At 40.4% G+C, this 17,427-nt stretch overlaps 1 protein-coding gene and 2 long non-coding RNA genes across 4 annotated transcripts in view; 2 read left to right on the top strand and 1 right to left on the bottom strand.

Annotated features, from left to right (window-relative positions):
* The window catches only part of LOC307209719, a 64,790-nt gene extending 62,345 nt beyond the window's left edge, over positions 1-2,445 (top strand). For both annotated transcript variants that reach the window (XR_013835714.1, XR_013835715.1), the window contains 2 exons: positions 660-1,930; positions 2,260-2,445. This is a non-coding gene — a long non-coding RNA (uncharacterized lncRNA). The remainder of the gene's footprint in view (positions 1-659; positions 1,931-2,259) is intronic.
* Positions 1-17,427, bottom strand: part of NUP210 (nucleoporin 210) — a 92,225-nt gene that overhangs the window by 49,562 nt on the left and 25,236 nt on the right. The window contains exons 6-12 of the mRNA XM_079964960.1: positions 14,636-14,768; positions 13,927-14,087; positions 10,112-10,178; positions 8,529-8,635; positions 7,863-8,003; positions 4,931-5,068; positions 2,453-2,608 (exon numbers count right to left, since the gene is read on the bottom strand). Coding sequence (XP_079821086.1) covers positions 2,453-2,608; positions 4,931-5,068; positions 7,863-8,003; positions 8,529-8,635; positions 10,112-10,178; positions 13,927-14,087; positions 14,636-14,768 — 903 coding nt within the window. The remainder of the gene's footprint in view (positions 1-2,452; positions 2,609-4,930; positions 5,069-7,862; positions 8,004-8,528; positions 8,636-10,111; positions 10,179-13,926; positions 14,088-14,635; positions 14,769-17,427) is intronic.
* On the top strand, positions 2,528-7,525 carry LOC307209726. Its single transcript, XR_013835725.1, has 4 exons — positions 2,528-2,615; positions 4,390-4,559; positions 4,950-5,046; positions 6,457-7,525. It is a non-coding gene; the product is annotated as an uncharacterized lncRNA (long non-coding RNA).

Below are 17,427 nucleotides of genomic sequence, written 5' to 3' on the forward strand. Positions count from 1 at the left end.
ATTCTTAAGTACACCGGCTCTAGAGAGTCAGGTTGGGCACATATAATACCTGCCTGATCTTAGAAGTCGGGCTTTGCTTGTGCTATTAAAGACAGTGCAATTGTGTATGTGGGGATGTCTTTGAAGCCAGTGCAGAAACTACAAATAGTGCAGAATTCAGCTGTGAGATTACGGACTGGGACCAGAAGGTCTGAACATATTACACCAATTCTGGCCCAATTGCACTGGCTACTGTTTAGTTTCTGAGCTCAATTCAAAGTGCTGGTTTCATCTATGAAATCTTACGTGGCTAAAGATGCCTCAAGGAACACCTCTCTCCACATGAACCAGCTCAGACTCAGAGATCTTCATCAGAGGACCTTCTCCATGTATCTCTTCCTAGGAAGGTCTGGAAGGTGGCTACAAAACAACAAGCTTTTTCAGTGGGGCTCTCCATCTGTGGAATGCTCTCCGCAGGGATATGTGTCTGGCACCATCACTGTCAGTTTGGGGGCACCAGAACAAGACATGATTTACCCAGGCTATTGGTTGTTAAGTTAGCCTCTACTGTAGTTCTCAGTTTTTAGTAAGGTGGGGCAGACATTTCTTTCCGGTTTTTTTTGAATGAGCATTTTAGGAACTTTGTACTGTATAAAGTTTTCTCTCTCTCTGGTTTACAGCTATACAGTTTGACTGAAACAACTGGCCTGGTACCTGCTAATTAGTTCCTGTCTGCTTACTAGCCTGGGTCCATAATCACTCAGATTTACCCCTTCCAAACATACAACACATTCAGCACCTGGCTCTGCATGTATTCCTATTCATACTAGATTAGGTTTGCACGTGCACCTCTTTACAGTTGTTAAATATGGTAAGCTCTGATGGTGCCAATCATCTATTTGAAAAACTAGGAGGAAGAGGTGAAATTAAATCCAGAATCACAACAGGTGTGAAATGTGGTTAACCATCTGTTTGACAGGTGAGTGTGCAGAAATCTGCATGAACTATGGATCAGTCATTATATATGATTGTAGCTGAAAATTGGCTCTCCAGGAGTTTAAAATGTTTGCAATTTCACTTTGGGAGGAGAACAGATAATTTGGAAAACTTATTTAGAAGCCTCCTTCTTCCTTTTCTGGCTAAAGACTATTTCAGGTAAGTCAATTTTGTGTCTTGGAACCTGAATTTCACCAATCCAATCTTTCTACAAGGTTTGTAGGAAGTGGAGGTTTTAACACGTGTCTTCAAATCTTTCTGCGGTTCTCTACATCTGTAGGGTGTTAGCATTTAGCCAGATGACAATGGATAAAGGACAGCATTATTCACCTTTAGCAATTTAAAAAGGAACCAAAATTAAAATGTTGGTCATTGTGACGGAAAGCTCAGGTAGACCAGAATTTAGTGATGCAGTGCTGTGAAATTTCCCCAGAGTGGTGTAGCTTGCAGAGTTGGCAGCAGGTACAGCTATCCAGAGGGGAGTGGAGACAGCACTTTGTGAGAGAAAAAGAAAAGCAGCTGGGAGTTGGTGTTCAGCTGGATAGGAGAATAGCCTCTGAGCTTTGTGTAAAATGCACCCTGAGGAAAGTATCTATAGCCAGAGAAAGAAGTCTCTGAACTTAAAAGATAGTGACTATTGTCTTTTAAGAGTATACAGAGAAGTGAGAACTGGGAAGCTGAATTTGAAAAAGGAGAAGTAGAGTTGTGAGGAAACACTCTCCTTTGGTCTCATTTCAGGAAGAAGGAAACAGATCTTCTGGAAAGAGAAAGGAATAATTCCAAACCCATTAGGAGGGGTGTGGTGATCCCTTGGTCTGCTATACTAGTAGAAGAGCCTCAGGAACGAGATTTATAGAAGACTGGGAAACTGACAAAGTACCACCTTGTCTCAGGACTCAAGGATTAAGACCTCAGCTGCAAAATTTATGCAAGTAGTTTAAGGAATTAAAATATGGTACGTATTTGCCATCTTGTTTAGAAATCCATAGCATCCACTGAATTGTTATATAAACATTAGTTAACAATTTCTTGAAATGATTCTACCTCCTGGCACATCTTTTGTTTTACCAATTTTGTTGTAAAATGAAACCTTTTTCCTGTTTAACTTCCCTAAATCTCCAAGTGCTAGAGTTTGCTTTAAAAATAAGAAAATTACCCAGTAGTAAGAGGGGGCATGCCTCAGTCATCCTGTGCATTTTATCCTGTTTTCCCCACTTGTCTCGTACTCCATATGTATGAAAAGCTGCTTCTGCAGTATTTAACAAACATAAATAATTCATCTAGGGAAACCCTCTTGTGAGAGAAGCAAAAGGATGTTCAACATTTCCTGTCTGCTCTGAAGCCCCACAAGTAGAATTCCCTAGGCACAGAAAGAGACATGAACTCTTCTGCTTCATGACTGATAGCACAGTGTGCCTTTTCTGCAGATTCTGATAAGACCCTTCTTGGAAGGAAAAGCAAAATAAGTATTACTTGCCTTCATTTCCCCGTAATGCAATGAATTCTGAACGTCACTGGCACGTATAATACTGACACCAATTTCATTTCCAGTGGTCATTACTCCCTTGACTGTTACTGTAGCAATGTTTTGGTTAGATGAGGACCAAGAAAAATTACCACTTCCACCATGAGCCTAGACGGTAAATGAAAAAACATAAAAAATAAATATATTCATTTTATTGCTTGTTCTCATATATACCTCTAAGTTACCCATTCTGCAAATTATTCAAATAGATTAGAATAGCCTAGCTTTGAACTGCTAGCCAGACATTCATGGATAGAAACACTCTTCCGCTAAACTAGAAACATCAGGGATCCACACTCTGCTGCATTTTAATCTCTTATTTCCTTACACAAAGATGTTTCATTCATAGTTATAATGGCCACAGACACCTCTCTCCCTCTGGTTCTCTATCGCCGGCAAAATTTTTGATACCAAGAGATACCTCAGTGATTAATAGTGCCAGTAGTCAGCATATCATTTCACAAGTCAGCACACAAGAGGCCCAGCATATAGCATTGCTGCATTCTTAAGAACTCCGATTAATTCCGTTTTACTGAAAGCCGGAGACAGCCAACTGAATCATTTCAAGTCTCAGTGCAGCTAACCTGTGTACTGCTGAAAGTGTTTTTCTACCAATGGGAATTTCTGAAAAGTATTAATGGCAAAAGGGGGCACAGAAAATTGATTTCTTGCTGTCATCATGTCTTTATTTTTAGTCTTAAGGGGAGGTTAGCTGTGTATATACATTGCTTCCGAAATTCATCAGAAGTCAGCCGCTGACAACAATGAAGAGCGCCAGTTTTCACCATGCTTCTTACAAAGGTCTGAATACTTTGGCCTGTAACACCCTTAGTCTTTCAAAGGACTCAGTAGCTGTAAAATGCATGTCATCAGCCCTAAGTCCTTTCCTAAAATCAAAACTGCTAGGTAAATCTTCACACATTTATCTTCATTTTGTGTTTGTGGCTTGAACAAGAAGATGCATTTACAGTACTCTGTTTTTATAGCGTGTAAACTATGGAGAGATATATGACCTCACAGATCAAGCAACAGGATAGCTCTGTATGCTATGCATATCAGAGATGTATACCATCTGTTTCAGCTCTATAAAAAACCCACTGCCATAAGTAGAATATCGTCAATAGCAGTCTGATATGCGTTATAAATTCTGGCAACGAGGAAAGAAAACCCAATAAGGGTACTGTAAATTACCCACACTCTTCCACATGCAGAATTCCTTCCCACTCATCTTCTCCACTGGTCAGATTACTCTCCACATGCAGAGAGGTTGCACATGCAGGAGAGTTTCTCAAATTATCATAAATAATTTGTTTAGAATTATTCTAAGCAGAAACACAAATTTAAAAATCCCAAGAAATAATTTCATTTTCACAGGCCAAACTGCCCAAATAATCAAACTAAATAGGGAATGATCACCACCACACATCTCCCATACCCTTCTGGAGTTGGATTGGGTTCTAATACATTCTGTTCCCACTGCATCACCTCTCACATTCGGAGGGGAGGGGGTTGAATTAACAGAAGCACAAACCACGCACGCACACCAGCAAGAGCATCCATTGAGTAGAGTTCTGTTCAACAGATGCTCCTACCTGCGGAAGCAAAAATCTAGATTCACCCCCATAACTTAAATTTCATTCTCTCAAATCAGATTGCTTAACTAAGACTTCTGTATTTTTACATGTCAGAAACTCACACAGCTTGGCATTTATTCCTAAAGTATGCTTCACATAGATGCCTCTTTTCAAGTTAAACCATTTCTCATACAAAGAGGACGAAAATCTTTGTAAGAGATCTGAAGAGCTCTGACACCCTTAACTGAGTTACCTGTAAACAAAACCAAAAAAAAAAAAAAAAAAAGCTTGCGTAACAGAATTTGTTTTTCCCAGGAAAGTTCAAAGAAAAGATGCTTCTGGTTAACCTTATTCGCTGGAAACTGAGAAAGCATGAAAAGTGCAGAAGAAAAGTCATGGTTGGAAGATCTACTATAAATAAAGCCGTGGCCTTTGCTTCCCAACAGCAATGTTATTGCAATGGTGGATGAAACAGAGGAAGTGAAGTATGTCAGTGCGAGTGCTGCTCTGGCTATCTTCTCGGCAGTCAACAAAGCCCTTAACTTATGGAACCTACCTGCCATAAACCATAAGAATTTTTATTTGTTTTCCATTTGTTATTTTCTACCACCACAGGTTATGTTCTGCAATCATACCTACTTTAAAAGGAAGGCTCCTTAATCATAAGAGTGTGCCATAAAACAAAATGCAGTTCTGGAAGCAGCAGGTGTCAAATTGCAGCAGAAGAGCAACAAAATTCCATTTTCTAATAGAAAGAGGGTTGCAGCCTCAAAAGTTAATAACGTACAATAGAGTCATCAAGTACCCAATAGCGAGGCGGACTGTTTTCTGCATTTAGATGGCTTTCAGCACTTACCTTTATTGTGTACTGATAGGCTCCAGCTTTCGGCTGCCATGGAAACGTCAAAATGCTTGGTGAAAGAGCAATAGGAACATAAATGTCTACTTCTTGCTGATTCTGTACAGGAACAGGTAGTGTGTGAACACCTCCATCCTATTAAAATAAATTATGCACTAATTAAACTTTGTTTATTTGACAAAGTCTGTCTGAATCTTAAAATGATGAAATGCCGGGGGGAACTTAGGGATGTTTATTTCATCTCTGACATGTTCATGAACTTCTGCATCGTCACATACACTGGAGACACTTCTCCATGTCTCCCTGTCTCTGAAGTTACATAGGTGGCCATCTCAGCTGGCACTCAATTTAATGTACTTTCAGCACCAGGCAAAGACCTCTTTATTTTCCCCTTTTAAAGGCTGTGTGTTGATTACTATTTTGCTAAGCTGTTTTACTGTTTTAATCTATAGTTGCCCCGAGAATATTTCTGAAAGGTGTACTGTAGTGTCTTTTAATAGTAGTAATAAAAATACATACACAGGCTAAGAAGCTGATACAGAGAGTGGCCTTCTAATTTGTGTTGAAGAGCACATTTGTGTAAACATATATGGATTAGAAATGTATGATATTGATAACCTGAAGATATGGGTTCTGGTCCAAAGGCCTTACTACATTCTGGGGGCTTCCTTTCAACTCCAGGCAAGTAATGTTAGGATCAAAAGGTTGTTTCCAATATCAAAACATTAATTATATTCAGAGTGGATTCACTGAAATTAATGAATCTTGCATCCATTGATTTCATTGGGTCTACTCTAAGTAACTCAGTTGGATATGCTCTATAGTTACCCCCAAAAGCAATGGCTAATCTACAGTATATAACAATTACTATTGTTAACCAAAGACACGTTGCTCACAATAAAGTTAATTGTTAAAAAACCCACTTAGTATTTTCCACTACTACAACTACTACTACATTAGAATAAACACTTCAATAGAACTTTTAAATTCACATATGTGACCTAGTTGTAATCCTTACAACAGCATTATAAAGTAAGTCAGTCTCCTTATTAAACTATGCATCACTTTCCACCCTTGGATAAAACCACATCCACTAAACTTTAAGCCAGAAAGAAGTATATTTCAAAATAGAAGCTGTTTATCTGTTCCCATTAATGGGTTTTTCTGAACTCCATACTGGCAATTACATTCTAAGTCAAGAAACAATTCCCTAGACAATTATCCCAAGTAAATCAGCTTGCAACTATCCAGGGCTGCCAAGATCTGCAGCCTTGAGCAGCAACTTCTCATTAGTTACAGAAGCATTGCTTTATTTCCTGTGGGAGGTTGCTAACAAGATATTATGGAATCAATGGTGTTGGTTATGGGGGCACTCAAAACTCTGGCATGGTGTTATATCCTTGGGGTACTTTGCACATCCAGACTGATAGCAGGGACTCAGTCACCAGCGGTCTACAGGAATGTTGCAGATTTAATTACCGTATATTATTATAACATTTCCTTTTGATACCCATGTTGGCTAGGTATGAAGAAAACCTCACAGCCCTGCCCTCTCCTTGGTGCCAGCGAAGCATATAACTGAACACTGAAGAAACTTGCCAGGCCTCCCTCATTCCATGAGCAACTGCAAAAGCCTCTTGCCTCTACAGCTTCTTCAGGACCAACAGGTGCCAGATTGTTAAGAAATAATTGTCAACACTATTGAAAAAAAATGATTAAAAGTACTCCCCCCCCCCAAACCAGAGTCCTTTCTGTTGGGGACAATTAAGACTGAAATTCCCAGGTGCCAGAAAAGGTTATCTATGTATGCTACCACTGCAGCCTGTGTTTTGTTAGCCCCAAAATGGAAAACGAGCAATGTCCCAACTAAAGAAGAATGGCAATTTAAGTTGACAGAATATGCACAACTTGCAGACTTAACATATAGAATAAGAGAACAAGAAGAACATATGTTTAAAAAAGACTGGAAAACTGTTATTGAATATATGGGAAATAATTGTATATAGCTGAAAACACTGGCAGCATTAAGATAAATCCAACAGTGTAAACAAGTTTTGATGGATGCAATAATGGAATACTGAATGGTATAGTTTTTGTAAAATATGCAGGGATTTATGATATGTAAAATGAACCATGGAAAGAGAAGAATCGAAGTCACTGATATAGTAAGGATGTAAAATGAGTATTTTAAATTGTTATATATATAACAACAGTAGGAAGGACTGTTCCTTCCTACCCCATTTGTCTTCAGTAATCAAAAAGACACCAGGAAAGGCTTCAAAACTTGCAAATTGGGGCCAGTCTATAGGAAGTTAGCTTTGCAGCTTATCCTCGTGTTTTGGAAATTATTGAAGCCCAATTTAAACAATCCACTTAATTGTTTGGTAAAGGTTTTACCAGACTGTTCTGCCTAGGATGTTTGAATGCTCCCTGTAGGAGAGGGAAAGCCCCTAACTTCAAACATATACAAAAGAGTCAGGTTAACAAACAGAGGCAACCTAGTCTGCTCCCAAACACATTATTTTCCTTTATATACAGTGGACTTTTTCATCATGGCTGAGCAACTCATATCTGTAGCATGAAACAGTACAGTTCAGAAAAAGCTTTACTACTTGAATACACTACTTAGAAAAAAGCTCCAGTGATCGAAAATGTCCAACTGAGTTGCTTCAAATTCATGTATTTAGGGATATGTAGTCAGTTTGCAATTGTGAAGACAATTACTTGAAATTAAATTCTACTGGTATCAATGAAACTTATTTTCAAATAGATGTGCTTATAGTTGTAAGGAGTCCTCCATTTCTATTAAAGTCCCCCTTGACTTCGTTGAACTTCAGTGTATCATATTTGCTCTTAAGATACCATTCAGGTTCAAGGCTTCAGCTTTAAACAAATGCAAGACAAAATGTTCCTCTTTCAACAGACATACCTGATCTACAACAGATGTTAAAGAAGCACTTATAATGGTGTGTCCCTCCTTTATCGCTTTCACATGATGATATGAACCATTTGGAGAGGACTGAAGAACCTTGAAGTATGCTTTTGGCCAAGAAACATCAATTCTGAGATTCTGAAATTTAAAAAGGATGAGTGTAATTACTTGGACATAAGAGGATGTACTCTGAGTAAAACACAAATGAATATATGACATAGAAGTACTATAATAGATCTAGGAAAGATTGAGCTGAACTTCATTCACAAAGCAAGGCTTTCCTAACACCTTCGGCTGACTATAGTTCACTGTGCCCTCTCTGCACAATCCCGGGGATCTCTGGCAATGCTGTGGGCTGGGGCATGGGAAGTGGCGGCAGCAGCAGCTGCAGGACAGGGAAATCAGAGCAATTTAGCAGGGTTATCTTGTGAAAGTTGAAGAGTTTTTCTGCTTATGCAAGAAATTTCCAGATCCAAACCAATATATGGTATTTCCAATTTTGTTCTACTCAGCTAAATTCTACTCACAAGTAGACTCAATGAAATTAAGAGACGTAAGTTAGCCCTCGCCATTAACACTCTATGGGCCCACTCTCTCTGTGTGTATTCTTATTCAGGTATTCAAACACATTTAAGAGAAAATGTATGCCCATATTTCACTTACATCCGATAAGTGCACCTTATTACTTGATTTATCATACACATCAACAGTGATTTCATAGAGCCTCTCTGTTTCCAAGACCCACCTATCAGCAGGATGAACTGAAAATCCTATAAAGTAGAAAAGCAATGAAAATCATACTTTACAGAAATACATATTTGATAAAGGGTTATCAGAATCATATTTTCAATAAAATAAAATACTCTTATTTTGTTGATAAGAGGCTTCTAATATTCAGCCAGGGCACTAGAGTTTGACACAATAAAAATTAAGCAACAATCACATTCTGTGACTGTAGAAAAACAATTACCGTATTTTTCGCCCCATAGGACGCACCGGCCCATAGGACGCACCAAGTGTTTTTAGGGGGGAAATAAAGAAAAAAAAAATTATTTCCCCCCTAGGCGCTTGTGGGGCCGGCAGCGGGGAGAAGCACTCTTCTCCCCACCGCCCGCCTGCAGATCAGGTCCGGGGACAGAGGGAGGACGCGCTGCGCCTCCCAGCTGTCCCCGGAGCTTGCGAGGCTGGCCGCCGGGAGAAGCACGTGTCTCCCCGCCGTCAGCCTCCAAACCACATCGGGAGACAGCGGGATGGCGGCGTTCCGCCTCCCTGCTGTCCCCCGACCTTGTGGGACTGGCGCTGCGGCTCTCCTGAAGCCTGCATTCGCCCCATAGGACGCACACGCATTTCCCCTTCATTTTTGGAGGGGAAAAAGTGCGTCCTATAGGGTGAAAAATACGGTAAGTAAATATTTATTACTTTACTTGTCAGTCCCAAAGGGCTCCCTGATCCGCAACTATCTATCAATAATATTTATTTATTTATTTATTTATTTATTTATTTATGTATGTTTGTTTGTTTGTTTGTTTGTTTATACATACCCCGCCCATCTGGCTGAGTTTCCCCAGCCACTCTGGGCGGCTTCCAAAAGAACACTAAAATACAATAACCTATTAAACTTTAAAAGCTTCCCTAAACGGGGCTGCCTTCAGATGTCATTTAAAGGTCTGGTAGTTGTTGTTTTCTTTGACATCTGGTGGGAGAGCGTTCCACAGGGTGGGTACCACTACCGAGAAGGCCCTCTGCCTGGTTTCCTGTAACTGTAATCTATCTATCTATCTCTCTATCGTGTGTGTGTGTGTGTGTGTGTGTGTTATAGCTAGAAACGTAAGAGCTTCAAGCAAAGGTAATAGGCAAGAGTACTTTCCATGGCCCAGAGAAATGCTTGGAAACAGGGAAAGGACATGTGAAGAAAAGTGGAGAAAGGGCTTGGAACCACAGATTAATAAGAGGCACGTAAGCTCATGGCTTTGCATATGATAAGCACAATGTTTAACCATTCACACATTTGCAAATCTAACGAAAATGAGATATTTGAAAATTTGAACTCGTAGGCTGTAATTATGGCCATGCAAATTTAAAGGCCACCCATCAGTCACCCACAGATATGAATTATATTAAAAACACATCAACATACTGTAATATAAATATCTCTATTATAGCTAGAAGGAAGAAGTTATTTATTTTCCCCCAAAGTTAACAAGACAAAACTGACAGATTCATTTGATTGAAAATCTAGTACTAACCTAAGTATCCAGGGTCTACGACGTAAATGGTGCCATTTGGTAATTTGGAAGCACCTTTCATAGAAAGACTTGGAAACTGGTCAAGGTCAAGAGATTCTGATACAGTTTAGCAGCACAGTAAGTTACAAGCAACTTCTTCTTTAACTGAAACTAATAAGGAAAATAAAGCCATCATAAAGAACACACAGTGGGCTATGTTTGCATATGACACTACACTGTGATCTAATGCTGCATGCATGAGCTACAGTGAGCCTAAACAAAGCATCGGGCTCAGGAATCCCTCTTCCTCCCAGGCAGCCATGAAAAATACTTAGTTGGAGTTTAGTTTTACTTCTTTGCCTTGTTGCAGGGGTTGGCAATTCTTTTTAGCAGGGGGCTGGTCAACTGTCCCTCAGGCCTTGTGGGGGACCAGACTATATTTTTTTTGGGGGGGGAGGGAATGAACGAGGGACGATGAGCAGCGTGCAAAGGGCTCTGGAGAGGGGCTGACACCAACAAAGCCCAGCCCCCTTCCTCCTCTAGGCAGGGCGGGGAAAAGCCAGAAGGAGGGAGGGAGGAGGTCTGCTGCTGCGGTGTATGGGGGGGGGGGGGGATGGTGCAGCCTGAACGATCAGAATCAGATCTATGCAGTAATTCCCGGACTGTCCGTCAGCCGGATCCAGAAGGCAATTGGGCCGACTCCAGCCCCTGGGCTTTAGTTTGCCTACCCATGCCTTGTTGTAAACTCAGATTCCTGGGTCAAACTCTTATTAGATAAACAAGTCAGCTTCATAACCCATAGTCTGAAGTTAGTTTGCTTTGCAATTTACCAGTTTCCTAGTTCATAGAACCAGTGCTTTTTTCTGGGGGGATGCATGGGTTCGCATACCCCTAAACATTTTGTGAATCTAACAGGAGAAGAAATTTAATTTTTTTTTTAGTTTCTTCTCTAGTACAGTGAATCGTCAGTTCCGTTGCTAACCACAATGGTGGCCTTTTGTCCATTTACTGTATTTATTTCCCCTGATTTGTACTATAAAATAGCGATTTTCTTGAGTCAAAATGAGAGTACCCCTAAACATTTTTTTTTAGGAAAAAAGCACTGCATAGAAAATGATATGCTGCCCTTCATAAAAATGAAACTACTCTTCAATGAAATCCTCCTGGTTGTACAGGACAAGGAGAAGGAAGGAGTTCATGGGATAGCTCAGTTGGTAGAACATGAAACTCTTGATGTCATGGTCATGGGCTTGAGCCCCATGTTGGGCAAAAAGATTCTTGCATTGCAGGGTGTTGGACTAGATGACCCTTGGGGTTGCTTCCAACTCTGCAATTCAATCATTCTGTGTGCTTTAAATGAGCTCACTATAGCACATGCACATAGTATTAAACCAGGCACCCCCAACCTTTGGCCCTCCAGATGTTTTGGCCTACAATTCCCATCATCCCTGACCCCTGGTCCTGTTAGCTAGGCATGATGGGAGTTGTAGGCCAAAACATCTGGAGGGCCAAAGGTTGGGGATGCCTGTAAACTAAACTATGGTTTAGCATTATATGTTGATGCAGCCGGTGACTTGATACTCACATAATCTTCCTAACAAGAGTTTTAATAAACAGTTCCTGGGGTCTGGATGCAGCAGACTAGTATGGACAAAAATGTAAGTAGATGCTTCTCACAGCTGCCGTAGTGGGATGGGTGAGTGCAAAAGCCTGACATTTTACAGGCCTTCCTGTTGTAGTGAGAATCATGGTTTCCTGTTCCACCTGAATCAAACTAATACCTTTTATAATTATATTTATGTTTGGCACAAGATGAACTGCATTTCCTGGAGGTAGAACTACATTTCATTGTATGGCAATTAAGGCAGACAAACACCAAACAGAGAGGGAATTGTGATAGTCAACTTGCAACAACTTAAGATTGTATGGTTCCATACACTATGTTGCATTTTGCCTAACCACTGTAAAAAAAGATTTATTTATTTTGCAAGGTTTATATATCACTTGATTGTAATTAAACAAATACAATTATCACTAAAAATGCTACTTTTAAAAACCTTCAAAAATAATAATCAATGATAAGCATATGTCAACGTTCTGATTTCTGGATTGTTGTTGTTTAGTCATTTAGTTGTGTCCGACTCTTCGTGACCCCATGGACCAGAGAATGCCAGGCACTCCTGTCTTCCACTGTCTCCCACAGTTTGGTCAGACTCATGTTTGTAGCTTCTAGAACACTGTCCAACCATCTCATCCTCTGTCGTCCCCTTCTCCTTGTGCCCTCCATCTTTCCCAACATCAGGGTCTTTTCCAGGGAGTCTTCTCTTCTCATGAGGTGGTCAAAGTATTGGAGCCTCAGCTTCAGGATCTGTCCTTCCAGTGAGCACTCAGGGCTAATTTCCTTAAGAATGGATGCGTTTGATCTTCTTGCAGTCCATGGGACTCTCAAGAGTCTCCTCCAGACCATAATTCAAAAGCATCAATTCTTCGGTGATCAGCCTTCTTTATGGTCCAGCTCTCCCTTCCATACATCACGACTGGGAAAACCATGGCTTTAACTATACGGACCTTTGTTGGCAAGGTGATGTCTCTGCTTTTTAAGACGCTGTTTAGGTTTGCCATCGCCTTTCTCAGGCGTCTTTTAATTTTGTGACTGCTGTCACCATCTGCAGTGATCATGGAGCCCAAGAAAGTAAAATCTCTCACTGCCTCCATTTCTTCCCCTTCTATTTGCCAGGAGGTGATGGGCCCAGTGGCCATGATCTTCGTTTTTTTGATGTTGAGCTTCAGACCATATTTTGCGCTCTCCTCTTTCACCCTCATTAAAAGGCTTGCCTAAACAAAAATGGTTTTAGCAGGTGCCGAAAAGAGTATAGTGAAGGCACCTGCCTGATGTCAACAGGCAAGGAATTTCAAAGTGAAATGCTGCCACATTAAAATATCAATTTCTTACAAGTGCAGAACGAGTATTACATGCCACCTGTAGCAGTGCCAGTTTTGCAGATTGAAGCAGTCAGGAAGGCATATACAGAGAAAGGAAATCTCACAAGTAAACTGGTCCCAAGCTTTTAAAGGCTTTATATAAAGGCTTTATATAATAACAGTAACATCTTGGCCCAGTAACAAATCAGGGTCTTCTGACAGCAATGGTGCTACAGAATTCTGCAACTGCAGCACCCAAATCAAGTGCAAGGAACGTTCCACACAGAATGCATTGCAGTAATCCAGTATTGAAGCAACCAGTGCATGAAACCCCCCCCCCAAAGTCTAGCTCACACAGCTTCCGTTTCAGTTACCATGTTTTTAAAGGGTTCTAGGCCATTGCAGCTGCAGCTGCCACAACTGTACAGAAGCACAAGATACCCCCCTATGTATTCCCAATGCTGCTGTAAGTGCTGAGCTAAGCCAATGTTTGAACTAACCCTGACAAAAATCCTTCCAGTAGCACCTTAGAGACCAACTAAGTTTGTTATTGGTATGAGCTTTTGTGTGCATGCACACTTCTTCAGATACTTCTTCTTCTACAGATACCTGTAACTAGAACTATGGAAGGCACCACACTGAACTAGCCTTGGTTATAGTTTGTGGTTAGTCTGGAAACTGCTTAGCCACAAACCTTGGTTCAGACCACATGCTAAGCCAAAACTTAAATTGGCGCAGCTATGAGCTTCTATCTGGGAGCCTGTATGTTCCAGCATTCGTGCTAATCCAAGGTTTGACCCAGCGCGACATACAAACTAGGTCATAGTGGTTAGTTCTCCAACTGCTGCATGAGCGAAAATCTATAATTTCATCAAGCTTCAAGGCTAACAAGTAGGACGCTATTCAAAAAGGATATTTTTGTGGCAAAGTACAACGTTCGTCTGTCCCCGCTGCAATGCAGTAACTCTGGATGTTGCCTGATCCAACTTGGCAACAGCCCAGGCTGGATCTCCCCCAGGGCTGAGTGTTTTGTTCTGAAGCTGCAGTTCATACTGATCGGAAGGCATTATTAATTCTGTACATATAGGAAGAAGACACAAGAAATAATGAGAGCATAAAGGTGTCACCCTTGGAGTCCTGTCAGTGTAAAATATTGAGTCATCAATAAATTTGTTATGATAAATAAAAAGAAAAATGGATTGAAGCAGCAACTCAAATCAAGTGAAGGAAATACCTTATACTCACAAAACTGGTTTACGCAACAGTATAAATCCATATACTACTACTGAGAGTTCTTTTGTATAGACACACAGAGGATAGTATTTGTAGGAATACACTCAGGTTGATATGATGTAGCCTAACTGAAACCTTCCTTCCTGTCACAAGAGTTTGGAGGAAATGTCTGCCAGATGGCATATTAAAATGACGCGTCAAAATTTGGCTCAGTGAACTGTAACTCACAGTCTCCGTTTCACCCTTCTTGACTTAAATGAGGATATGTACAGGTCTATAGATACACATAAAAGGTTTTAATCATTTCTGTCAGGTAGATCTGCATTCCAGTCTTTCTCAGAAAATGGCTGAATACAAAATATCAACATTTGAAAAAACAAAAAGACAAACCTGTAATCTTCCCCTGTCTTATTTTCTGAACTTTATATTGCACTGACATTCCTACAAGTAGATAGATATCATAAGCTGGGTTCAGAATGATGTTTTCCAAAATAAACAACCTGACTTCAGCAGCAGGTACATTCTGTAGGTTAAAAAAAGAAAAGGCGGGGGGGGGGGGAGAATATAGGTTTAAAAACTCTCACACAAATTGGATTTCCAAAGAAACAGGTTCATGGTAAAGTTTTAATTTCATTCACTGAAAAACAAACTTGGAAAATGTAAAGCAAGAAAAGCACTCATTTTGTTTTGAAATAACAGCTGGTCCCATTGCCCTTTCAGAAGGGATATGAGCAAATTAAAGTAGTGTTATGAGCTTGTGGGCTGTATGCAGAGACCCTTCTAATGCTACTTAGAGTAGACCTATGAAGTTAATAAAGGTAAAGGGACCACTGACCGTTAGGTCCTGTCACGGACGACTGTGGGATTGCAGCGCTCATCTCGCTTTACTTGCCGAGAGAGCCGGCGTACAGCTTCCAGGTCATGTGGCCAGCATGACTAAGCCGCTTCTGGCAAACGAGAGCAGTGCACGGAAATGCCGTTTACCTTGCTGCTGGAGCGGTACCTATTTATCTACTTGCACTTTGACGTGCTTTTGAACTGCTAGGTTGGCAGGAGCAGGGACTGAGCAACGGAAGCTCACCCCGTCATGTGGATTTGAACTGCCGACCTTCTGATTGGCAAGCCCTAGGCCAATTCAGGTTCAGGAGTTTTATTGGGTCTGCTTGAGTAGGACTTAGGTACAACTCGTTGTGATCAAGCACACAATTGTCTCCAGTAAAGATCCCCAAATTAATAGCTCTGCCAATGCTTGTAAGGTGCAAGATTTCAGGGGTTCCAGGAGCTGGCTAGAACTGAGTCCAGTCCAAGGTAATGTACATATTACCTTGCTTGTTGTGGAATTAAGCAATAATAAATAACCATGCTGCTTCCACTGTGTGGACACCATCTTCTTGGTGAGCAGAGGATATCTATCATCTATCTATCTATCTATCTATCTATCTATCTATCTATCTATCTATCATCTATCTATATCATCTCCCACACCTTGGAGCAAGCACAAAGTTCCAACTTAACTGAGCTTCTTGGTAAGAATTGAGAAAATCCAATTACCACAAGTCCTTTTTATTGCATACCAGGAAACAGAAGACCGTACGATTCACTACTGTGTAAAATACAGAATGTGACCTGTTTGTAAGAATAACTTGTTCCAAAACTTTTTTTTAAAGCTTACAGTATCTTCTCACATAAACACATAATTTTGTCGTTACTCTATAGATAGCAAAATCTCTATAGATAGCAAAATGTATAAAGTTCTACTGGAGTCTGCTGAAGGATAAGTTCTTTGGGTTTTTTAAAAAAACTTCAATAGTTTGGCAATCCTCTATTTGTATGTCTTGGTGTTAAATTTGGGGGTTTGGACAGCAGAGTTTTAAAAGGGCTTAACCTCCTCAGGAGTCAGAAGCCAGGTGTGCCAGCTGCATCCTTTTTCAGGCTAATGGCTTGGCTAATGGGCCTGAATAGCTGACCTGTCTTATCTTCCTTGAGGGTTCTGATGGAGTCAGGTAACTCCCCCTCCCCACCCCCGCTCCAAGAATAATGTAATCTAATGAAGAATGTGCAGTTTTGAGTTCTGAAAAGTAACTTCAAGAGCTCCCTCTTTGGGGGATCTGTTGCTATAGACAAGTGCTTTGCTATCTGTCTCCGCCTTTGCTCAACTTGTATATTTGCACATAAACTCTTATGATTCCATTGATCTCCATTTCAAAGGAAAGCAAGTCAGGGTAAGCATTGCCCCAGGAACTTCTCACTGCCTGAGGAACAGAGACGCCGCATGTTGTGGTGTTTTTCCCAGTACAGTGGTCTGTCTTTTAAAACATTAGTTTTTTTAAAAAATAGAAAAAAGTTATCTACCTGAACAGTTGAAAAAATCTCTTGTACCAAGTCTAGTTTTTGCCTTTGGGAATAGATGTACATTATTCAATTCTGCGGTTATAATTACTTTTTCTTGAAAGTATTTTCTTGGTGCTTTGGGGGGAAGAAATGAATGCCAACTTGTCAGAGAAAACTGAATGCAGCAAGTTAACTTAAGCAACTGTATTTTGTATTGCCATGTGGGCATTCTGCAGTGCCATGTGGATGAATGAAGTATGGTTTTCAATTTTCTCTGAGCTCACATGTGGGTTATAAAGAACACAGTGAGAAGGGATTCCTTAACATCTCTAGTGAAAATGTTCTACTCGCTCAAGTCAGCTCAGCCAGGAAAGCAGAGGAAGAAGCGTAGAGAAAAATGCTGGAGAATTATTTGAAAAAGAGAAAGATACATGCCAACTTTAAATGACAACAAAGAGTTGATTTGCAAAAAAAGATAAATTACATTTTATGTAATTTCAAAAGTTAATTTTCCTTTTTTTAAAAAAAGGTTGAGAAGACAAACACATAATGACTGTGTACACATCCTACCTTTTAAGCACATTCTTTCCCTCAAAGAATTCTGGCAGTTGCAGCTTATTCCTCACAGAGTTACAATTTCCAGGACCCTTAAACAAAACATTGCCCAGAATTCTTTGAGGGAAAGAATGAGTTTTAAAGGCAGAATGTGTACACAGCCTTTATGTGTGTCTTTTCAGTCCTTTCCTTGCGAGGTCACAGAAGGGAAAAGCATATTTTTGGTTGAGGTCCCCAGTGAAGGTGTTCTTGAGAGAACCTGATTTTTTTACATTTATCTTCGTTGGGGCAGTGCT

This window comes from Podarcis cretensis (assembly GCF_951804945.1).
Source record: "Podarcis cretensis genome assembly, chromosome: 2".
In the NCBI taxonomy this organism is placed as follows: domain Eukaryota; kingdom Metazoa; phylum Chordata; class Lepidosauria; order Squamata; family Lacertidae; genus Podarcis; species Podarcis cretensis.